General features: G+C 30.5%; 2 protein-coding genes across 3 annotated transcripts; both read left to right on the top strand.

Annotated features, from left to right (window-relative positions):
* The first annotated feature begins 13408 nt into the window (after positions 1-13408).
* LOC112712864 (IAA-amino acid hydrolase ILR1-like 5) lies at positions 13409-21093 on the top strand. Of its 2 annotated transcripts, none has more exons than XM_072201851.1 (3): positions 13409-13916; positions 14307-14432; positions 19260-21093. In XM_072201851.1, the coding sequence occupies exon 3, from the start codon at positions 19276-19278 to the stop codon at positions 20626-20628; it is 1353 nt and encodes a 450-aa protein (XP_072057952.1). In that variant the 5' UTR covers positions 13409-13916; positions 14307-14432; positions 19260-19275; the 3' UTR covers positions 20629-21093. Both variants share the same exon structure in this region, with proteins under 2 accessions (XP_072057952.1, XP_072057954.1).
* Positions 21094-22689: 1596 nt separating this feature from the next.
* Positions 22690-24607, top strand: LOC140172996 (IAA-amino acid hydrolase ILR1-like 4). Its single transcript, XM_072201911.1, has 2 exons — positions 22690-23231; positions 24212-24607. The coding sequence occupies exons 1-2, from the start codon at positions 23004-23006 to the stop codon at positions 24605-24607; spliced, it is 624 nt and encodes a 207-aa protein (XP_072058012.1). The 5' UTR covers positions 22690-23003.
* The last annotated feature ends 1101 nt before the right edge of the window (positions 24608-25708 follow it).

Raw genomic sequence — 25708 nt, 5'->3', positions numbered from 1 at the left:
CTGCATTAAGAACAACATTATGTAAAATAGTGTGTAATTTCTCATAGTGTTTACTCTCCTACTCAAAGAAACATCTTCTCTATAAAAGGTTATAGTTCCAACACAAACCATACCAGAAGACACAATTTGAGATCAAATTGAATTTTTGCAAAGAAATATAATACAACCTTCAAAACTTATTTTTCAGACACCGTTTGCCCATCCAAACATCTTCCCAAAATTTTGTCTTACCCTTATTTCCCACACACATTCTGGAGCCTTTCATTGCTATTTCTTTAAAAAAAAAATTGTCTTCATTTACCACTTGTACAATATCTCTTCATGGTCTATTCGATTTTGGCAAACTACTTTCTACCACATGATTTTTCAAATGTCCCTCATTACAAGAAATAACAATCTTTTTTCTTAGTGGTTAATCTTCCTTTGCAAACCTCCACTACCATTTGAACATTAATGCCACATTTTTTATGGTGATATCACCCACCCCAAACCGCCAAACTCCTTTGGTTTTTGAATGTCACTCCACTTTATTGTTGGCATCTTCTTCCTTCCATCTTTGGAACCTCAAAAAAAGTCTGATTGAAGAGAGATGATCGTTTTCACCACCGTCTTCGGTAATTTGAGCAAACTCAGATAATAAAGCGGTAGGTTATTGACCACCACTTTTATCATAGTTATCTTCCCTGCCCTTGATAATAAGCCTAATTTTCACTTAATTTCTTTTCAATTTTGTCTAATATTGGTTTTCATGTTTCAAGTCTTCTCGGATTAGCCCCTAGTGGAATCTCCAAATACTTCATTGGTAGACAACTTACAGGACATTTCAATTCTTGGGCTAGACATCTTGCTTCCGAGTCTGAAATATTTATTGGAATAAGCACAGACTTCTGATAATTGATTACTAATCCTAACATGATACCAAAACATGCCAGAATTCTCCTATGGTTCCTCAAGGTTCCCTTGTCCGGTGAACAAAATAGGATAGTATCATCAGCAAATTGAAGATGAAAAAGCGGTATTTTATCTTTACCCACCTCCAATTACTTGATGAAACCTTTTTTCTTTGCTAACTCTAACATTCGATTCAACACTTCAGCCACTAATATAAAAAGAAAAGGTGATATAGGGTCACCTTGTCTGAGTCCTCTCTTCATAGGAAAAGGATTTGACGGTAAACCATTGATGATAATTGACATAGCAGCAGTTTTGATAAGTCCTTATATCCATCCTCTCCAAACTACTCCAAATCCCATTTTTTCCAAGATGTGATCTAGAAACGACTACCTTACCATGTCATACGCTTGCTTGAAGTCCAGCTTCACAATTACTCCATTTTTCTTTTCTTTTTTCAGCCATGCCACCGTTTTGCATACGATAGAGAACCATCAAGATTTGCCTGTCTTGAATAAACGCTGATTGAACCTCGCCCACCAAACAATTCATAACTCCCTACATTCTCTTGATCAGAATTTTTTATATGACTTTGTAGATACTTTCAATCATACTAATTGGCCTGTAGTCTTTCATCTCTGAAGGCACGTCCACTTTTGAAGCCGAGGTTATCCTCATCATGTTGAGATTCTTTGAGAGGTAGCTTGTTCTGAAATTGTTCAGTACGGATTCACTGAACTCGACTCCGATGATATTTCACGTGTTCTTGATGAAGAACGTATTAAATCCATCAGGACAAGGAGCCTTGGTGGATCCACAACTCCACACCGCCTCTTAAATTTCATCAAGATCAGTTGGCATTTTCTCCATTTCTTGCGATTGCTCCCATGATATCTTATTCAACAACCCTTCTTGAACAGTAATCTCCGGAGCTTCCTCTTGTGAGTATAAGTTTCTATAGAATCTCCTAGCCTCTTGCTTTATTCTCCTAGGGTTCCTTATAGCTCTGTTTCCAATTCTAAGTTCAGAAATTAACTTTCTTCTATTTCTAATGGTTGCCACGGTATAGAAGTATTTCATATTTTTATCTATCTCTCAAATATATTTGTCTCTAGACATTTGTTTCCAGTACTCACCTTTTTTCTTGTACCATAATTCTAGTTGACATTCCAGCGCTTTCCTTCTTGCCAAATTTAACTCTAGCTTTGCATTTCTTTCCAAATTCGAATCCACTCTAGCCATTTCCTCTTCCAACTTCTTAATTCGGTCATCAACATTTCCAAAAATCTCCCTGTTCCATTTTCTAATACTTCCTTTTAGTAGTTTTATTTTCTCTTGAATTGGTATGCTGTCGAGCTGGTTCCATTCCTTTTCGATCATTGGCATAAATGATGGGTAAGAAAATCATATGTCCAACGACCTGAAAGGTTTAGGTCCCCAATCAGTGTCATCCACTTTCAAACATAAAGGTACATGATCTGATCTTGAACACTTTTATCACCTCTGTTGTAGATTTAGGAAAATTTTGAATCTAGCTCGGATCTACACAAATTCTATCAAGACGGCTAGCTTGAATTCCTCTCCTCCAAGTGAATTTTCTTCCATTCAGTGGTGAATCAACAAGGTTCATACCCTGGATCCATCGTTTGAACTTTGACATGCCCACCGCACTACCTCTACCACTATTCCATTCTTCAGTGTTCAATACTTCATTAAAATCCCCTATTACAATACATGTCATCCCACAACTATTTTTAACATCTATCAATTCCTTCCATAAATTTTGTCTTTCCACCACTGATTGATCACCATAAACAACCATAATTGTCAAATCTGTTCCTAATTATTTTAGTTTTTCACATATACAGATCCACCCACTATCCTTTAATCTGCCACTTTCAGCAAAAGCTTCCGTATCCCACACACAGAGTATACCCCCCACAGATTCAGTTGCATCTATCTTATCCCAGCAAAAATCTCCTTGACTCCGCATCTTCTTAACGCAGCTAACAGATATAGTTGAAGACTTCGTTTCTACCATTCCTAAAAACCATGGACAAAAATTTCGAATAAACTCCTTCACACACCCCATTTTTCCTTTTCTCCTAATACCTTTACAATTCCAAAACATAACCATTTTAAAAGGTTAACAACACCAACCTGGCTCGTAGCCCACTTCTTTTTTCCTCTACTTCTTATCTTGACCTCAATGCCTTCTATTATGTTCTTACCTCTGATTTCTCTTCTCAACTGCTCAATTATTTTTTGTTCGTCACTGCAATCCAACTTTAATTGAGATCCTATCTTCCATGCCTTCATTGCTTTATTTTCCATATCTTCATCTTCTACATCTCCATTTTCACTGAACACTTCATGATCAGATTGTCTACCGGGGTCTTCCATCCTTCTCCTACACACGCGGTTAGGAGTTTTTCTCCCGACAGGCACCCCTCTTCAATTCTTTGTTTAAGCACCTTTTTTCTTTATTCTTGACTTTTGTCTTCCTTTTATCTTCCTTAGCCCTTGTATGTTTTTTTTTTGTTGGATCATTTCATCATTACCAAGGCTCTCTCATGAACTTCATCAGCCATTTTGTTTAGGCTATGGTCTCCAAATTCAGGTAGAATTGGTGGATCATTGATTGATTCATTCTTTTCTACTAGTTGGGCCATTAATTTTTCTCTATTTATCTATTTAGGTGGACTACTCAACTCCTTTGAGCTTAAATGAGGCCACATTTATGTTTTTTGGATGATCTCTTCAGTATGCTTATCATTCTTAAAGCATTTTGTCATTGAGCTTGAATTATCTACATATCAAAATAGTAATTTCTCTCCTGGTTTCTCTCCACTTCTCAATGAACCATTACACAGTATTCATAATTAATAACCTGACATTCATTTACGTTCCCTAGGCCCACATCACTTGATCCCACGTGGCCATCTTCTCCGCAACTAACCATTCTTTGATTTTGAATGTTGCTTGCCTTTTCATTTTTCACTGTTACCTTGGCTGCCATTACATGTTTATTTCCAATCTGAGACTTAATTTTTTCTTTCCTTCTTTGAGACACTGCCTTACATGTATCCTTCACACCCAGCATGAACTTAATTCCCTCAGAATCCATTATAATAACATCATAGATTTTGGTTATCCAATTAGTATCAACATAGACCTTCATGGAGCTATAATCATCCTCCACCATTGTCTTATTTTCCTGACCAATGATAGTTCCCCAAACAGCAGCCATCCTTAACAAATTTTCATCACATCATGCATGTAGTGGCATTCCACTTATTTCTAAATATGCTCTCCTCAATCTATTTGTCTCACTCGTTGACCATTTCCTTATTTCACCGAAATAGCTCAGTAAAAGTGGAGAGTTGAGTGCCTCCTTCATATTCTCTACCGAATCAAAGTAGAGAACCATCCTAAAACTTCCCATGCTCTTTACTTCAACTAGAGTATGCCAATCCTTGAACAATCCAGGGATAATTTCATCTGCATTCAAAGGTATTATGGACTCCCCAATAATGTACCTTTTCAGTTTCTCCAGCATCTGATTGTCAATTTTTTCCTGCATTTTTCCTACCAACGTAGGCTCCATGTTGTTCCTTATATCATCAAACTCCTTTACTTCTAGTTCTTTTGAGAGATTCATCAAACCATTTCTATACGACTTATTACCATGGGTTGAATTTGGATTAATCACCGTCTTTTTTACCCAAGTATTCCCTTTTCTTGTTGGGCATCTCCATTTCGATACCGATTTTTCCTTTCTTCCACAATTCCTTTTCTTCTATACTTCGCCTCCTTCACTGACAGTTGGCTTCCATTAACAATCCAACCATCCATATTTTGAATCTCCCTTTCTGCATGGTTCTGGTATGTATATTTGACGAATGCAAATCTGTATTTTGTGTTCGTTCTGATTTTTTGTGATAAGAAGACATCCACGACGTATCCTTCTCTACTGAAAATGTCCCATAACCAGTGGATTATTGTGGTCTCCTTCAAGTTGTCAACAAATACTGTAAATGATCCTTCCTCCAATCTTCTGAAATTCTCCAACGCTTTCCTATTTCTATCTTCATTTCCGTTAATCCCATACCTCTCATGTTGTCTTGCTTGAACTGGACCTTGTTGGTGTCTGATGTTTCTCTTTCTCACTTCGATCCATTCTGTTGCGATATTTTCTCTCACCCCTCGTGTTTCTCTCTCTCGCTCTTGTTCACTCATTCTCTCCCTGACCATTCACTTAATTTGTTAACTGATTTATGTTTATCTCTTTGGAGTTTAGAAGTTTCATCTTCTGTCACTTTCTTTGCTGATGATGTTAGAATTTGTTGATAAGACACGTTAAGTAATACCACAGTATACACCTGGTAATTTTAATTGGCTGCTACCATGATAAGTTTATAAAATTATATCAAATCAATTCCAAATTAAAAGATTTTAATGCCTCAAGGTCTTCTCAATTTGTGATTGATTTAATCTAATTTCGTAAACTTATCATGTTAACAGTCAAATGACATAGTCTCTCCATTCTCATATAAAAGTCTCAAATTTGAGTTTCACCCTAACTTTGAGAAAAAAGAAAAAGTCAATTGGAACCGTTAGATATTTATTGTAGACTTGTGGAGTTGTGGTTAATATGATGTTTGTCACATTACCAAATTGTGACGCCATCAGCAATAGAAGCGACCTAATGATTAATGTAACTAATTTAAAACTTTTAAAAGATAAATTTAATTTAAAAAAAATTAAGGACTAATTTTTTTAAAAAATAATTTTTAGTGACAAATTTAGTACTTATTTACTCAATTTTATTTTTATTATTTTTATATATTTTTAATAAATATAAAATTAAATCAATAATGCCTAATTAATATACTAGTTTATTGTAATTCTAATTGGCACATTATTATGAAGATATAATTAAATATTTTCGCATGCTAATTTTTTATGTACATTCAACTAGACAAATTGAAAACTCCGAGAAAATAGGTTTGGACTTCGGAGGAGGCAATGCTTCAATGCTGTCCGAAACTATTAAAATTTAAAATTACTTCATTAATAATTATAAAAACTACTTAATCTGAATATCGGACAGTTGACTTATTAATTGATTTGGATTTGGATTTGGATTTGCTCCAAGCCCACGTTTAAATGCTATCAAATTATTTTTCATAATTAATGTAGTGTAGTAAACTAGTAATTGATCAAAGGGGCCTCACCAGAGAGAGAAGGCATTAACTGAAACTTCTGCATTCTTGAGATATCCGGCCAAGAGAATCAGTGCCATAAAATAAACTCCCATGGTTTCACATTTTTCCTTTCTTTCTAATAAACTAATAACAATTATGTTAGGTATACCGTATATATCAAAATCGGTCAATAGTATAAAATATATATTAAAAATAAATTAAATTATACATATAATTATATATAAATATATATAATTACATATAAATATATAATAATTGATTTAATAATTAATTTTAATATATAAATAATATTTTTAAAATAATAATAATAAAATTTAATTTTAATACATTATTTTATATATATATATTCAATTATATAATATTATATTAATATAAATAATTATTTTTTACGTTAATAGGATGAATAATCATTTAAAAAAATCGTTGTGATTATACGATCGTATAAAATTCATAATAATAAATCTTGTGAAGATTTAAAATAAGCAAAATATATATGTATTAAATTCATCATAATTAGTCTGTCCTCAATATGTATAAATATCGCGATCTTGCAATAATAAACCTAATAGTGCAAGCATGGGAAATGAGTTATTCTATCCTCTATTATTTATATGTTGGCACGAAAATTGTCAAACCAAATTCAGTGGTGGAACAAAAAAAAAATGATTATGAGAACGTTATATTAAGTGCTATCGATGTATTCACATTTATATGAATATGTCCAAATAAGACATAAAAATGTTACAGGAAACTCTTTGAATATTAGTCATTTTTAATATTTTTTGTTATTATTTGATCAATATAAATATTAAATTATTTTTAACAAATAAATTTTATTAATTTATATATATAAATTTTAAAAATATAGACATAAATTATATTAATTCATACGTACGTACAAAATTCTGATAAATATAGAGCGTATATTTTTTATATACAAAATTTTAATTTTATAAATACGAGTATAAATTATTGCTAGCTAAACCATGTAGCATGCATTGCTCAAATGCTACTTAAACAATCATAATTTTAAATAAATTTTACAAATCAAAGACCGAATCAACCATATGTGAATCTTTGATATATGCCACAAGCACAATCCATATGAGATCCGTTAGAAAATCCGGATTCGAATAATGTTGTCCTCCCTATAATTCTTTATATGGATGAAACAATATATTTGTAATATATATTGGAACAATGAATAAATATACAACAGTACCTTATTGATAAAAATAAATAAATTAAAGAAAATGCCGATCTCTATGCATCTGGTTTGAATGTTTGACTTTCTTTTGTTTATGAGTTGATATCAATACTGAAGGTGCTTTGATGAATTTTTTTCAATGGTAGAAATAATATTTGATTTTGTCGAATAAAATATTATAATTTAATTTATATTCTCCCGTTAAGTTGGGATCATTCCGCGTGGCTTTGATATTTTGCCACTAGAACTCATGCTTTTTTTTTTCTTTTTTTGAAATGTTATTTTAACACAATCGGTTTCTTTATAATTTAATTGCAATTTTTAAGCTATTTATTCCATGCACATGCTCGCATGCAAAATTGCAAATTTGTCGGGCTGGCCGTGTAAAAACTTTTTTAATTTTTTTTACACACGTGTTTGAATTATTGACTTGTATAATACAGTTATCAAATACTAACATTTTTTACATCCTTTTTAGCAAGGGTTATGCTATAGAATCGAGTTATGCTATGTCTATACTAAAATTAGTCATTAAAATTATTTATTAGTATAAAATATATATTGGAATATAAATATATATTGAAAATAAATTAAACCACATATGTATTTATACAAAAATATATTGGTGGCTAATTTTAGTGGCTAATTTTGATATACAAATAGCATTTTTCTACAGAGCCATATAATTTATTTTGAAAATTTACATAGAATTGTCTTCATATGAAATTAATAGTTAAAAATTATTAGATAATAATTTAGTTAAATTTATTAAATTATCTGACAATTTTTAAATACCAACTTCACATGAAAATAACTGTATGTAAATTTTTATCATAATTTATTATTTTTATTCAACAGATAATCAACAATAATATTTAAAAATATAAACTAAAAATATATATATATAATTAGGCGATTAAACTAAAAATATTAGACTACTAACTAAAAATAATATTAATTAATATAAATTAAAATTGTTAACTCTTAATTTTTTCTCGTTTCCAAGTTGTAGGTTCTTATTTGATGTTGCATACTTCATTTATTTTGAATATTGAGAACTCTATTCAATTATTAAAAGAGAAAAATTTAAAGGATTAACAATTTTAATTTATTTTTATTTTTGATCACTAATTTTAGTCAGTAATTTAATATTTTTAACCCGATAATTTAATCCAATATTTTTAACTAATACTTTTAAGTATTATTGATTAATTATTAATTAAAAATAATAAATTGTACTTATTATTAGAACTACTGTTTGATTTGAGAATAAGTCATTAACACAACCTCGTCATTAATGAGGTGGTCTTAGACAATCTTAAGTAGTACTTGAATAGAGATTGAAATTCAGTATTATATTTATTGGTTTAGAGATTGGTACTAAAATTTTAACTTTTATTTTTAAAATTTTAGTATTTTAATATTTTCAAAAAGTAGAGATATAAGAAATTGAAATTTTTTAGGATGGAGACTGAAATTTTAATAATATTTTGTACTTAAAATATCTTGATTTTAATTAATTCCAATTTTATTCTTTGTGCAAATTAAATTAGAGTTTTATTCTTATTTCAGTATCTATTTTTCATTTTACACCAAATATAGTATTAAAATTTATTTTAATCTCTGAGTTTCAATTTCTATCTCTCAATCTCTATTTCTCTTCCAAACGCTATCATAGAATACGACCTTGCCTACATATAATATGGATATTATCTGTGGGCTATGGTCATGTATGATGATTAATTGTTGAGATAAGCCTCAATGTAGTCCCTGAAGTTGCACTCGAACCTCATAGTAGTCCCTGAACTTAAAAGTTCCTCAGAGTCATCCCCGAACTTGCACTCCGGGACTCAAAGTGGTCCTTCCGGCAATTTCAGCACACGTGGCGCAACCGGAAAGCTTAGCTGGCAGCGTTGGTGACACGTGGGACTCACAACGACTAGCTGATGTGGCAGAGTAAACTCTTCCGACTCAATTTGGACCCTCAGGTGAAGTTAAAACCCTAATCCCCTTTTTTGAAGGCCACATTGTTCACTCTGATGTCTCCTCGTCGGTGCTGTATTCTTCTGTTCTCCCTCTCTGAAACCCGAAGGTTATGGCTAGCACGAGTAATGCAGCTGGGAGCTCAAACAATCCACGACCGTTTGGAAGCATCATGAGGAGAATGAACAGAAACAGAGAAGCTCGTTTGCCAAAAATGAAAAAATAATCATGGGAAGCTTGGTTTCTCTGAAAGAGGTAAGCCAAAAATGAAAAAAAAATGTGGTTCCTCTGTTTTTTGATATTGTTGTTAATCTAATATTCACAAAAGTTCAGGCCGTTTTTTTATTATAATTGGTGGGTATGAATGCCTCTGTTCTGTTCTCTATGCTAGGGTTTGATCACTACTGGCTTTCGTAGTGGTTTGGCCAAGAAAATTGTAGATAGGAGTGTTTCTTGTGTTTTGATGATATGAAAACATGTTCTTTATGTGTTAGGGTTTACTGCTCTTAGTGGAGGAGTTTCCAAACTGTTAATGTATTTCAGGACAATGACTCTAATCAATGAATTTGTTAAACAGAATTTGCATGATCATAGTAGAAGTAAAGATCTTTTGGGAGTTGAAATTTTTTGTAACTCTGATAATGGATTCTGAATTTGACTGATTTACCTAATTGCCTTTCTTTGTATTGGGTTGGTTTAGTTAAACTGAATGTAATATGTAATGCTGTTTAGTTAAACTGAGTGTGTGATCATAAAGGATTCTTGCATATATAAGTTAGAGTAATATAAAGTAAATTTTGCAATTGCTAACGAAGTTAACTTAGCTATTGGAATAGTCAAATTGTTTGATAAATTTGGTTTGGACTAGTGGATTAGTTGTGGAAAAGGGTATGTAAATTTGAATGGTTTGATCCACCAAGATTGAAGTTAGTGTCTAGAGAACTGCTATCCTTAGTTACACCAAAATAATGTTCTTGATTTCACACTTTCTTATGTTCACATGACACAAATCATTAGCAACATGATCAAAATAAAGGTGAAATATTATAACAGTTAACAATTAACAAAGTTAGGCACTCTATTCAATACCCCGGTCCACAATAACATTTTCTAATAAAAATTTTGAAAAAGAAAACTACAAAATAATAGAAGACTTAACTTATATTGTTAATTTGAATATAGTGATATATAGCATAGTGAAATATTAGAGGGAGAAGGAGAAGTAGAAAAGCAAGGGAGTGGTGCTTTTGTTGTCAACTGTCAAGTAATGAAAAGGAGAGAGTGAGAGTGATGATGAAAATGGTAGAAGAAGATTAGGACTGAATCAATGCTATGATATGAAGAAGATAACAGATGCCATTTAATGAGCTTTCATTAACTACTATTTACCATTACTATTTCTAGATGATTTTTCTTGTTTCATCTTGTATATTATTTTATTGTTTTTTAACCTCTCTAGTTAGTGATTACTTTAGCTCCAAATTTGGTAGATTTTCTTTATTTCTGTGTGCCTTTTTTTGTTGGTAGTAAGTTGTAGTTGTATATATATATTTTCCTCAGTTGCAAAAGAAAAAAAAGGGTCTTGGTCTTGGGTTTTGTGGGAAACTACACGGAGAGTGAAGTTTGGTGCCTGTCCTTGTGATTTATTTGCCAGTTTGATTTAAGGCACATATTGCTGATTATATATACTGAATTAATCCTGGACTGATTATATGATGTTAATACACTGGGCTGCTGTCTATATATGCAGAATTAATCCTGGACTGATTATATGCTACATAATGTTCTGTCAATCTATTGTTACTCATTTATCCTGTTCTGCATAATGTTCTGTAACAGTGTTGTGTAGGGACTAGTTTGATGTCACTTACATAAGTCTAGGGACTAGTTTGATGTCACTTGAACAAGTCTAGGGACTATTTTGATGTCACTTATATAACTGTAGGGACAGTTTTGCTACCCGAAAACAACTATCTGACCCCTTCTCTGGTATCTGAAATAGGGCCTTATAAATGCAGTTAAGGAGGTTTTTCCAGATGTCCATCAAAGATTATGTGTTTGGCATCTGTGGAAGAACTTCAATAAGCAATACAAGGATCTCCAGCTTAGAGGGCTACTTTGGGACTGTGCAAGGTGTACTAGCCAAGATGGCTTCCTTGATATCATCAAAAAGATTGAAAGGGTTAATAAGGAAGCCTGGGAGTATTTGAACAAGTGGCCCTATGCAAGGTGCAACACAGGAAACTGCTACAAGGCTTACAAATTTCATGAAGTTTGTGCCCAACCCTAGATTCAAGGCACCCAGACACAAAATATGAAGATTAGGATGATTATGTTTAGGAAAAGCAGGTTGTTTTTTGTATCTATTTTGCTGATGTTGTTTACAATGCCTAAAACATTGTCCCAGTGTTGGAGATTTTAGTATTTGAATTTTATGAAGTCAATATGTCAACAACTTTGATATACTTGGTGTTTTGGCTCTATAATATCTTTTTTGAATCAAACATTACCAATATGAATTATGAATTATGACTTTATTGAACTGAGTTTTCTCAGCCTTTTGTTTATATCTTATCCTCTGTTACAGACTTAAGAGTAGTTCAAATCCTGTCCATTTCTATTTCATTGAAAAGAAGTCCAGGAACAAAAGTATGCATCAAACACTTTAATTTTCATTTCTTTCAAACAAAAGGATAGGAACAAGTACATGAACAAGGAATACATATAACATGCGTGTCATTTGTTTTTTGCTAGATATAGTTGATCCTGCTGTCTATCCAACTTTAATACAAGAACACCAATTACAATCAGCAGCATGAACACAAACATCAAAATTTCCCCCATTTTTAGAACCCTAATTTCAGCTTTTAATTTACCAAATTTTCAAGCCATCTTCATCTTCCATTCTTCATCATCAACTAAATGTCTTGTTCTATCATCACATGGCATGGCATCCTCCAAAATTTTATCAACCCACATAAACAATCCACACCATTTCTTACCCACAGTCTGCACATCAAAGAAAATACAATCAGCAAAATTTATATCCATAAATACAGCAATCAACAACAATAATACTTACATTGTAGTTCGGGCAACCCAGGAACGGTCTCCCTGGATTAGAATCCGTCCCTGACCACCACAGCACCGGTCTCGACTCGCAGGCACACCATTCTGGCAAACGAGCTTCTCTGTTTCAGTTCATTCTCCTCATGATGCTTCCAAACAATCGTGGGTTGTTTGAGCTCCCAGCTGCATTGCTCGTGCTAGCCATAACCTTCGGGCTTCAGAAAGGGAGAACAAAAAAACACAGCACTGACGAGGAGACAGCAGAGTGAACAACGTGGCCTTCAAAAAAAGGGATTAGGGTTTTAACTTCACCTGAGGGACCAAATTGAGTCGGAAGAGTTTACTCTGCCACATCAGCTAGCCGTTGTGAGTCACACGTGTTACCAACGCTGCCAGCTAAGCTTTCCGGTTGTGCCACATGTGCTGAAATTGTTGGATGGACCACTTTGAGTCCCGGAGTGCAAGTTCAGGGATGACTCTGAAGAACTTTTAAGTTCAGGGACTACTACGAGGCTCGAGTGCAATTTCAAGGACTACATTGAGGCTTATCTCTTAATTGTCTAATGAGTAATTTTTGCATGATTGAAATCATTTCCAAAAATATTTGTAACTACTTGTTTTAATCTATATTTTTTCAAAAAAAAAAAATTCTTAACGCATGCATTAAATATGTTGTGCAAACATAAATAAAAGCATTAGAAGATATAAATATATATTTATATAAGAAGATAAATATAGAAATATAATAGACCGATTATATGTGTTCTTAATAAGACAATTTGTCTGAATTTTTCTTTATCAAAAAAAAAATGGTGAAACAAACATAAAAAACACAACATTTTTTCTCTTTTCTTATTTTTCTGTGCAATAAAACAAAAAAATAGCCAGAACTTATTTTATTTTATTCTTATTCTTATTTTATTTTATTGGTCTTAGAAACACACATGTTTTAAACGCATTGTAAAAGACATAAAAAAAGCATTACTCAATCTTGAATGCAATACCTTAACACGTGGTGTTATCTCCTTTTTGTCTTTTTTTTTTATTGTATGTTATTTCATGCAAGCACTGATGCACTACTATTATAAATTTGGATCACATACATTGATTGATTCAAGCCTTCCTAATTGCTCTCATTTCTATCTATTGCAATTGCACTCTCTCTTTATTTTCACACACTAATGGGTTTCTTTAACTTGTTCCTTTTTATCATAATCTTTCATGTCTTTGTTACAACACCCATATTCTCACATTCAAATAATAATGAACGTTCATCATCCTCAATCTCAAATTTTCTAGATTTGGCTAAGAGTCCTGAGGTATTTGATTGGATGGTTAGAATCAGAAGAAAGATTCATGAGTACCCAGAATTGCTCTATGAGGAATTTAACACTAGTGAAGTCATAAGAACCGAATTGGACAAAATGGGAATTTCATATAAGCATCCAGTTGCTGAAACCGGTGTTATTGGATACATTGGAACTCGAAAACCTCCTTTTGTTGCTATAAGAGCTGATATTGATGGTCTCCCAATCCAGGTTACTAATATATTAGTAATTACAAATAATAAGTTATCATCTTATATTTGGATAATGTAAAATTGTGAATATTCAATTTTTTTCATGAAATATTGTCATTTTATTATTATTATTATTATTATTTGTTCCTATGCAATATTTGATTCTATTAGCTAAGGAGACGCCTCTAATTTCTTCTCCTTTATTTGAGTATTTTTCATGTGGTTGGGTTCAAGCTAAGATGAAAATCTAGACAATCCAATCAAATATTATTATATGTATATATTTAAGCATTTTTCTTGTTCAGGAATTAAAATAATATATAATTAAAAAATATTTAATTGAATATATTAGTGTTGATCTGATGAATGTTAAGTGTCACTGATCTTGTTGCTATATATCCAAAATTAGGAAATGGTGGAGTGGGAGCACAAGAGTAAAGTAGATGGAAAGATGCATGCATGTGCCCATGATGCTCACACTGCTATGCTTCTTGGTGCTGCTAAGATTCTCAAACACCATGAAGATCAGATAAAAGTATGATTTTCTTTATTAGTTGCCACTTTTTAACTACAAAAATTCCTTCAGTGCTAATTATATGCGATGATTTATATAACTAATTAATAAGTTATTAGACAAGTGATAAGCAACTTTGTTTTTCATAAAAACAGTGACATAAGTTTAACACTTTATTGAAATAAAAAAAAAGTAATTATTAAAAGAGGAAAAAAATAAACTACTTTAGAAATATAGTATTTATTCGCGATGGTAAACTCTTAAAATGTATTCCTTATAAAATTTTGCATAAATAAATAAATACCTAACGAAAAATTGGTTAATCTTTAATCTTTTTAAACATTTGATATGTTAGTATTTAATAAAAAAATGACAAATTGGGTTGTAATATTTTAAAAAACGGAAATGTTTGGTAGCCAAACAAAATCAGCCAAAAACAGCTATAACTTGCTTTATTTAGCATTTATTAATTGTTGCAACAATTAATGAATGCTAAATTATCTAAAATTTTAAAGACATAAAAAAAATTAATATATTTTTTGTTAGGTTTATATTAGATAACCAATGACTTTCTTGAATAACGTAAACAACGGATCTTAAAATTGGCCCAATTCAAGTAAAGCACACTACACTCTAAATTACTCACCTAAATCTTAATATTAAAATAACAATCCATACACCTATTGAATTAAATACTCGATATATCCATTATTCATATTGTTTAATATTTTTATTGTTTACCTATACTTTTTTTTGTTATACTAATTATTACACACTAATATGTCTATCCGATACTTAAAAAGTAAATCATAGACTTATTAGTTTTTTATTATTAAAAATTAGAAAATAATTTTAATATACTATCAATATAAAACAGTTTAATACATGCATTAGTTACGTAAAGAAATTCTAAAAATTAATAATAAAAAAAACAATATAACTTATGAACAATATTATATAAAATATTTTAATCGAAGTATATCAAAATTAAATTTTAAAATTAATTTATCCATTATAAAAATTCTACAAATATGACCAATTCCGTGAAATTGAATATTTATATAACCAAGTCTCTGGTGGCTATGGCTATGGTAACTAGTGGTGGCTAAGGTTACACTTTTAAGTTAAAAGTGTAACCTTTCACAAAGAAAAGCGTCACCTAATGGAAAAAAGTAAATTAGAAGATTTAAGAGAAGAAATAATTAAGTTATCAAAATTAATAGATCAAAAATTAATGATTTTAACTAATGTCAATTGTAATGACACCGAATTCTTAAAATCAATACAAAATGATTTTTCTCAAAATCTTTATTTTACTATAAGTTTTATTGAAGGATTTCAAAAACCTGAAAAAACTTATTTTTCACACGGAATTTCTAAAAAATGTTACTATGGAAATGATTCCCCACATCTATATCATACTTTTAACCCACAATTAAATTCTATAGTAGATATGCTTGAAGAAATATTAACATCCATAAAATTTCAAAGAAATAAGGAAAAAGAGAATCCCAAGGAAGAAAAATTTCAAAACATAATTAACATAACAGATTTAAAAGTAAAACCACCACTAAAATTATGAATATTGAAGAAAAATTAGAAGAAGTTACAATGCTTTTTAAACAATTAAAAATGGCTCAAGAAAATAATATTATGGAACATGGTTTTCAAATAGAAGAAGAATTAGTAAATTCTGAAAATATAGAAAATGAAGAACATATTCTAGATTATTCAAGTGACGAAGAACCAGCTATTCCAATACAAGTAAAGAATGAAGCTGGAACATCTAAGGATAATCAATCTCAATTTAAATGGGAAACAGATTTTGATAATTATGCTTTTAAAAAAGGGTTTATAAATAAAGATTCAAAATATGCAAAAATACCATCAAAATACGTTCCTAAAATCCAGGAAATGGAAGGAGAAAGAATGCTCGATTTAGACTGCAAAAAGAACGAAAAAGAAATTTTCGAAAACTGGTTGAATTCCTTCTTATTAGAAGCCTTTACTAATCCAAAACTTGGTGAATTGTCTGGAAGGGACATTTGGAATTACATAGGGTTTCATACTAAAGGAACTATAAGAGATTATATGACATCAATAGAAAACCAAATAATAGAAGAATTAGAAACAAAAACAACAGCTTATGATAAGATATTATATATAATGATGATTCTATATAAAGAATTTTTTGGAAAAAATATTATAGATCATAGACAAGAAGTCTATAATAAAGAATATCAAGAAGCAAAAAACCATTTAGCTAATATTCAGATATATGATTTATGTAATGTGGAGTCCTATATATGTGAATATAGAATACATTATTACAAATTAAAAGAAGAAGATAAAAATCATTATCTTAGTATGTACATAACAAAACTTCCATATCCTGCTAATGAATTCATAATGGGAAGATTTATAAGAGAAATAAATAGAGGAACAATTGAAAATAATTTTGGTGGAGCAACCTCTGCTATAAGAGAGGAAATAAAAGAACGTTGTATGCAAGAAGCAACTCAAAAAAGATTTGCAAATATAATCAGAATTTGCTGTCAGGATAATGAGGAGATACCTCAAAAATATGGTCTCAATAAAAATCTTCAAAGAAAAAGAAAATATCAATTTAGAAGAAGAAAATACTATCCAAACTGGAGAAAAAAGAGATATTTTAGAAAAGAAAATAACAATAAAAACAAAAGACAAAGAAATAACTATTGCCCGAATAAAAAAGAAAATTGTAAGTGTTGGTATTGCCAAGAAGAAGGACACTACGCAAATGAATGCCCAAAAAAGAAGGATAAAAAGGATCTTACTAAACAAATAGAAATTGTTAAGTCTTGTTTCATGGAACCATTAGAAGAATCTGATGATAACCTAGACTATATTTTTGAATATGTCTCGGAAACAGACTCAGAGACTGAGTAATAATGCTACATTTATTACTATAAAAATAACAGAAAAGTTTATAAATGCTTTCATAGATTCTGGGGCAACACAATGCTTTGCTAGTTCAAGTATAAAACTTGATTGAAAAAAATTAAAGAAACCATTAAAAGTTAGAATAGCTGACAAATCAATACATAAAATTGACCAAAAAGCAGAGATGGTTGAAATTTTTATTCAAAATTATAGGTTCATTGTTCCATCTATATATATGTTAGATTCTGGAATGGATTTTATCATAGGAAATAACTTTTTAAAGCTATATCATCCATTCATTCAAGAATTAACATATATAGTGTTAAAAGCTCCACACGATTCTTTAATAAATCAAAAATCAAAACGTATAAAAATACCAACTACTACTATAGATAAGATCTTAAAGTTTAAAATATTTTCTATATTAGAAACATGTTATTTAAATCTATACTTTCAGATAAATATTCCAAAAAATAATCTTGAAATAAAGATAGAAGAACTCTTGGATGAAATTTGTGCTGAAAATCCTTTAGATATTAAAAATACAAATAACGAATTAGTAAGCATTAAATTAAAAGATCCCACAAAAGAGATAAATGTTCCAAATAAAATTCCTTATTCCGCGAGAGATAGAGAAGAGTTCTCGTTAGAGTGTAAAGACCTTTTGGAAAAAGGAATTATAAGATTAAGTAAAAGTCCTCATGCGGCTCCAGCTTTTTACGTTGAAAACAATAATGAAATTAAAAGGGGAAAACGAAGAATGGTAATAAACTATAAGAAAATGAATGAAGCAACTATTGGTGATGCTCATAAACTTCCAAGAAAAGATTCTATTTTAGAAAAAAATCAAAGGAGCAACTTGGTTTTCATCTCTTGATGCAAAATCAGGATATTGGCAACTTCGTTTAGACGAAGAAACAAAGAAATTAACTGCTTTTACTTGCCCAACAAAGGAATCAACAAGTGTGTTGCTTTATGAATGGAATGTATTACCATTCGGATTAAAGCAAGCCCCAGGTATTTATCAAAGATTTATGGAAGAAAATCTAAAAGAGTTAAATGAATTTGTTTTAGTATACATTGATGATATACTAATTTTTACAAAACAGGATAAAGAAGATCATCTTCAAAAATTATTAATAGTTTTAGAAAGATGCAAAGAAAAAGGATTAGTTCTTAGTAAAAAGAAAGCAAGAATAGCAAAACAAGAAATAGAGTTCCTTAGATTAATTCTATCTACTCAAGGAAAGCTAAAACTTCAACCAAATGTTCTAGAAAAGGTAAATTTATTTCCTAGTAAAATAGAAGATAGAAAACAATTACAAAGATTTTTAGGGTGTATAAATTATATTTCTGATCAGGGATTTTTAAAGAACATAACAGAATACACTAAAAGCTTATTTCCAAAAATAAGTACTAAAAAAGTATGGAAATGGGATGAAAAAGATAGCATACAAATTCAAAGAATTAAAGAATTATGTGAAAAACTTCCAGAACTTTGTATTCCAGAAGAAAATGACTACTTAATAGTAGAAACAGATGCTTCAGACATAACCTGGTCAGGATGTCTAAAAGCTAAGAAAGCTATAAAAAATTTAGAACAAGAAAAAGAATCACTAGATTCTAAATATCCCCCAAAGGAATTACTTTGCAGGTATATTTCAGGGACTTTTACTCCAACAGAACAGAGATATACTACTCATGAAAGGAAAACTCTAGCAGCAATTAAATCTCTTAAGAAATGAAAAATTGATTTACTACCCAAAGAATTTACATTAAGGACAGATTCAAGTTATTTAACAGGTTTCATACGATATAATTTGAAAGTAGATTATAATCATGGACGATTGGTAAGATGGCAATTATTTTTGTTACAATATCTAATAAAAATTGAATATATTAAGGGTGACAAAAATGTTATTGCAGATACATTAACGAGAGAATGGAGTTCGTCTACAACGCATTAAATCAAGAAATTCAAAAATACGAACAAGAACTCGAAAAATGCAAGCATTGTCAGCAAATAAGGACACAGATCCAATCCCTCAAGAAGGCCATCGAAGCAATAAAATCAACACAACAACCAAAACCATCAGAGTTCAGCCAGCTAAGCGTGGTGGACAAATCAGGTGAGGAAAAAATTCCAGAAAATAAAACAATTGCTGAAATTATCAAAAAATCCACCCAAGATAAAAAATATTATGTAATTTATAATGGCCCCATGAAAGGAGTATATGATGCCTGGAAAAAAGCAGCACCATTTACACAGCAATCAAGGATAATTCATAGAGGAGGGTTTTTAACACTGGAAGAAGCAAAGGAATCTTTTAGAGAATATGAAGCTCTTCATCCAGAGCAAACCCTAAAAAGAGCAGATAAAGCTCCAATTCAAACCCAGAGAACAGGGATAATAAGAAACATTCCTACAAGGGCTGAAATCAAGGAAAAGAAAAGGGTTTGTAGATCAAATCTCAGAGAAACCCTTAACATAGTCTTGAATTGGACTGCAGAAAAGAGGGCGATCTTGGGATATTATCCTATTGCCAAAGAACAGCTAACAAAGCTGGTTATATTTCCAGAGGCTTCCCCATCTGACACCTATCAGTTTTTCCAGTATGGATTAATTGATACAATCTTAATTTTTAATGATTTGAAAATTATTAGTGAGTTTCCTGCAGGAATTATTGATGCAGTAAAAAGATTTAAAAATATGATTGACAACGTAAATCCAAGGGATATATCCCTAAAATTTACGAATAGTCAACCTATTTTTAATGAAGAAGAAGAATGCTTGGTTCCAGCACATCAAGTGATCTTCATGTCCGTCTTCCCAGGAAATTTTCAACCAATTGATCAAGTTCAAGATTTAACAATCTACAGTCATGAAGAAAGACTAGCCAGCACACTAGCAAGGGTCTTCGAAAGAACTCAAAAGATAACAAGGGAATCTCACACAAGAATCAATTATAAAAGCAGAAATACTTTGCTTGTGTCCAGTAAAAAGAATGAAATTGAAGAAAGAGAGATGAGACTCTTAGTGGAATTTGAATCAGCATTCTACAACTTATCTGGACTCTTAGAAAAGCTCCCCGAAAGGATAAAGAGGAATCTCTGCTATTTGATAAAAGACAGAGAAGACCACAAGTGCCAGCTATGTGTCTCAGAGTTATCTGAAGAAAGTAATAATAAAACGGAATCAACCCACATGATAAAGGAAGAAGACAACACATCTGAAGGTCACATGATGAAAGAGGAGGACAACACATCTGAAGCATCTCTCAACATTATTGCATAGTGACGTAAGCGCTTAGGTCATAGAGCACCAACAATGTAGCTGGTGCAAGATAATAAACAATGACGTAAGCAATGACGTCATAAGAAGGGTAAGGATGGGAATTGTCCATCAGACCCAACCATTATAAATAGGTTGCTTAGGCAATTGAAGAGATCATCAAACAATAGAAAGCAGAAGGCTAAGAGTACTCATATGCTAGGAGAGCAAGGAGGAAGCGGCCGAGGCGATTCTATAGTTTGAAGAAGAATTCCCTTAGGAAAAACCAATTCTAAACTCCTCTCTGGAGTTAGTATCTACAATCTCCCCTCTGGAGATAAAAACATCTTATGTAAAATATTCTAAATAAAGGAAGTTTTTCTCCAGAAAGGTACGCCTTTATCTTAATCTCATAGTTATGAATTATTTAGAAAGTTTAGAATTAACGGAAGAATCGGATTATTATAGACTATCTGCCTTATTAGATAATGAAAAACAGGCTGTTCTAAAAACAGAATTAAATCTCAAATCAAATGAAAATTTTAATAAACAAAATCTTTTAAAAGAAGTTTTTAATAGAAAAAATATAATATACTATGGAAAAATTCAACTTGAAGCCCCTATAAAGATAAAATCTGCTAATGGAGAACTTGAAATAGCTCTTATAAATGATGAAGAATTGAGTAAACAGATTGAGAAAATTAAGGATCAACAAAAAAGATCTAAAATTGGATGGATTCATATTAGTACTATACAAGTCTTAATCAAATCTACATATATGAAAGGAATTAATTCACCAATAAGCTTAGCAATCTGTGACAAAAGAATTACTGATGACCCAATAGACCAAATAATTGGAATTGTTCATGGAAACTTGGCAAACGTAAATGTTAAATTCAATGCTCACCTTGGATATGCTATACCTTTATCAACTGAAAATCTTGGAAGATCTATAAGTTTGGCTTATAAATTTCATAGAAAGAATCTAATGGAACAAGATGATGAACCATTTTCAATTATATATGCAATAAATTATGCTTTAACAAATAGCCATCATAGTATAATATTTAAAAACAGAGAAAGAATTTATGTCGATGAATTATTTCAGAAAATTGTAAAAACAGAAATACCAAAATATAAAGCTATTGAAAACCCAGTTCTTTTACTAAAAGAACCATCAGGAAAATTAGTTTCATCGAATTTTCAAATAAGAGAATCCAAAATTAATAGCCCTTTAAGTTTATCTAAGCTAAAGATTAAAGAAGAAAATTCTGAAATAAAAGAATTAACAAAAAAGTCGAAAAATTAAATGAAACCCTAAACACTAAGTTATGACAATAAATAAAGAAGAAATATATGTAACCTATCAAGACAAGAAACAAGAGCTCTTTGAAAGAGAAAATCGGTTGAATTATTTACAGTTTTCTGAAATAAATCAAAGAGCATTTGAAACTCTAAAAATAATCTATGACAAATTGAAAGGAGAAGTTGAAGAATTAGAAAAATTAATAGAATCTCTAGAAAATAGTGATGAATCGATGATAGAATTTGCAGAAATTCTAAGATAACTAATGAAGTATGCAAAGATTGAAAGACCAGAAAACAAAATAAAAAGAAAAAGAGTGAAAAAATTAAAAAGTAAAATAAAGGAGTATAAAAGAGAATTAAATAATCTTCAGTTCGAAATTAATGACCTCATAATAAAAAGGATAGAAATAAGAATAAATATAAACAAGTTGGAGCTAAACTTAAAAAATTTATAAATGCCTGGAACACCATATTATGATTTAAAAGAATTAAAGCTGTTAAAAGAAAAAATGGAGAATGAAATTAAAAAATTAAACAGATATTTAGAAACAGGAGAAAGTGAAGAAATAAAAGAAGTTATTGAAGATTTGAGAAATTACATTAAAGAAAAAGACAAACAGATAAAAGATTTTATATACAATAATCCATGCAAAAAAGAATATTATAAACTAAAACAAGATTGAAAAATTATGGTCAATACTTTTTATACAAATAGAAATTTCGAAAAAGAAATTAAAAGAAAAATCCAAAGTAAAAAATTTGGTATCAGAGCCAAGTTAACGATTAAGGGTAACACTTTCTCTTTAAACAACACTTTTAGTAATACGCTTTTAGTTACCAAATGTCCACAACTAATTGGTAAACTTCTTTGTAGTCACCATAGGTACAATAAGGTAATAAGTACCATAGAAGGCACCTATTTATATATATACAGGGCACCGTTGTTGTTGTTTTTCAACCAGCGGAGGAAGGAGGAGCAGGGGCAAAGAAAGTGTTAGAGGCATCTTTGGATTGCACTTGGTACCTACATTACCCTTAGGACACGTGGCATCTAAGCCTGGTCCATTCATGGAAGGGGAGGCCATGCAGCTATGCCTCACTTGTCCATTGATCCCCTTCTGGCAGCTTCTAGTGCCATTGTCAACTTGCAACAACTTGTTTCTCGTGAAGCCGATCCTCTTGATCCCCAGGTAGTTACAGTTGCTAATTTCCATGGAGATGGTGCATTCAACGTTATTCCAGATTCTGTTACTATTGGAGGAACTTTCCGAGCTTTTTCACCTGAAAGCATCACACGTTTGAAAGAGCGCATTCAACAGGTACGAGTACTTACGTGCAAATGTCTTTATGTCAAGTTGATAATTGAAAAATATTAAATAATAATTTAATCAAATATATTAAATTATTTAACTATTTTCGATCAACAACTTTATATAAAAATAATAATTGCAAGTAAATTTCTATTATATTATTTTAATATCTGTCCGTTTTCGTCTTCGTATAAAAACATACATTTTAGTTAACATCATTGTTATTTTATATACATATGTATGTGTGCATTTTAGCCTCCCATGGTAGTATTAAAAAAAGAGTTTAACTAGAGAGTTTCCTTTCTTTTTAAAATATTTAAAAAATAATAAAAAATAATTTAAATTAATCTAAAATTATTTTATTCTATATTTATTAATTATTTTTAAAATAAATATATAATTTAAATATTAAATACATAAAATTATAGGTATTAAATTAAACAAAATAACATTAAATTATTATCTTTTTAGTAATATTATTTGTTATGTTATTTGTAAATTAATTTTTAAATTAGTCATTTAACTTATATAAAATATATATTAAAAATGAGTTAAACATATGTATTTATATGTAAATGATTAATAATTTAATTTGATAATTAATTTTTAATATGCATATATTTTTTTATTTTTTATTAGCAAACTAACTTTTTTAATTTTAAATTTTAAATCTTAAATTTTGTATTCTAAATTATAATTCTAAATTTAAATTCTCTAAAATTAAAAAAATAATTTGTTAAAAAAAATTAACTAATATTATCTGCTTAAAAATGATGTCCTATATTTTTTCTTAATAAAATTACATAATCAATATTCTTTTAACCAGCACATCAATATGGTAAGTGGAATTACCAACGAGTTATAACTCAAATAGCATAATTTTTTCATATTCGTCTAGAAATTACGAGTTCGAATTTTACTCCTAACTTTAAAAAAAAAAAATATTGCAAGTATAATTGTAGATTATAAATTGATTCATTATTGTACAGGTAATCACCGGAGTAGCGACCGTTCATAGGTGTACTGCGGAGGTTGATTTCCAAGAAGAACAGAAACCATTCTATCCGGCAACCATAAACGATGAGAAGTTGCATGAGCATTTTCTTGAAGTGGCCAAAAATGTTGTTGGAAACGAGAATGTTTATGAGACACAACCTGTAACGGTATCTGAAGACTTCGCATTCTATCAAGAGGTTATACCTGGTTACTTCTTCATGCTTGGATTCAAAAGTCTCACTTCAGTTGAACCACTTCCAATGTTGCACTCACCACATTTCACCGTCAATGAAGATGCTTTTCCCTATGGTGCTGCTCTTCATGCTTCCTTAGCTACTACTTTTCTTCTCAACCTTGATGATGGAGGGAAATGTCATGATGAGTTATAAATTGTTAAGAATTGGAATAAGATGCGTATTCACCTGATGAAAACGTCTTTTTGTAAAGATAATAGATGAATTAGTTAATATAATAATTTGTTTAACGACTATTATCTTTACATAAAGAAATTTTCGTGTGAATAGCAAGTATTGTAATAAAGTCATCAATTAATATGTTATTGGTATGATCGATGTACTATTTTATTTGCCTTAATTATTTGACAAATGTGCTTCAATTCAATGTATTGAGCTTAAATAAATTCAAACAAGCTTGGCTACCTTTCTTATTAATTAATTAATGGGTAAATTATATTTTTTATTCTTAAAATTTGTCAAAAATTTTAAAATTATTCTTAAATTTTATTTTATTTTAATTTTATTTTTAAAATTTTTTATTTGGAAAAAACTCTACATCCATGTAAAAAATACATGGATGTTATCCAAGTAACTTCCTCTACATACGCATTCTCCCACTCTCACAGTTGTTTGTTATATACGCGCTTTATATAATATATTGCGTTTTCGTTCTTCTTCTTCTTCAACCTAATAAAATTCGCCGTTCTCATCTGTTCGCATTTTTCTTCTATGCTTGCATTCTTCATTATTGATTTGCATTGAATTCAACGTAATAAGCTCTGTCGTTCTGCTTCTTCGTTTTCTCTTCTTCGATCTACACTTCTGAATGGAAAGAATGAATGATTCAACTTCAAATCAGTTGATGAATGAGGTTATTACGTTGAGACAGCTAGAAAATGATTGCTGCATGCTATCACAATAATCTTAAACATTGAACAAAGTAAAAGGAGGCCACCGAACCAAACAACATTCATTTGGTGAATCAAAATCACAAAGGCCACCGAACCGAACAATGTTCATGTGGTGAATAAATGGTGATCAACTTTCAATCAACAAGAATAGTATTTCTCCTCCTCTTCCTCCTCCTCCTCCTCCTTCTTTCAAATTCACGCACGTAAGTTCTTGTTCTTCTTCAGTTCAGTAGATAGTTTAACTAGGGCTTTGAAATTGGTTGTTACTATGTTCAGTACTTCTTTTGCATGGAGAAATACTATTCTTGTTGATTGAAAGTTGATCACCATTTATTCATCACCA

The sequence above is a fragment of the Arachis hypogaea genome, chromosome 9, assembly GCF_003086295.3.
Source record: "Arachis hypogaea cultivar Tifrunner chromosome 9, arahy.Tifrunner.gnm2.J5K5, whole genome shotgun sequence".
Classification (NCBI taxonomy): Eukaryota; Viridiplantae; Streptophyta; class Magnoliopsida; order Fabales; family Fabaceae; genus Arachis; species Arachis hypogaea.
The sequence above is the reverse complement of the archived record's forward strand: the minus strand, read 5'-3'. Positions and strand labels throughout refer to the sequence as shown.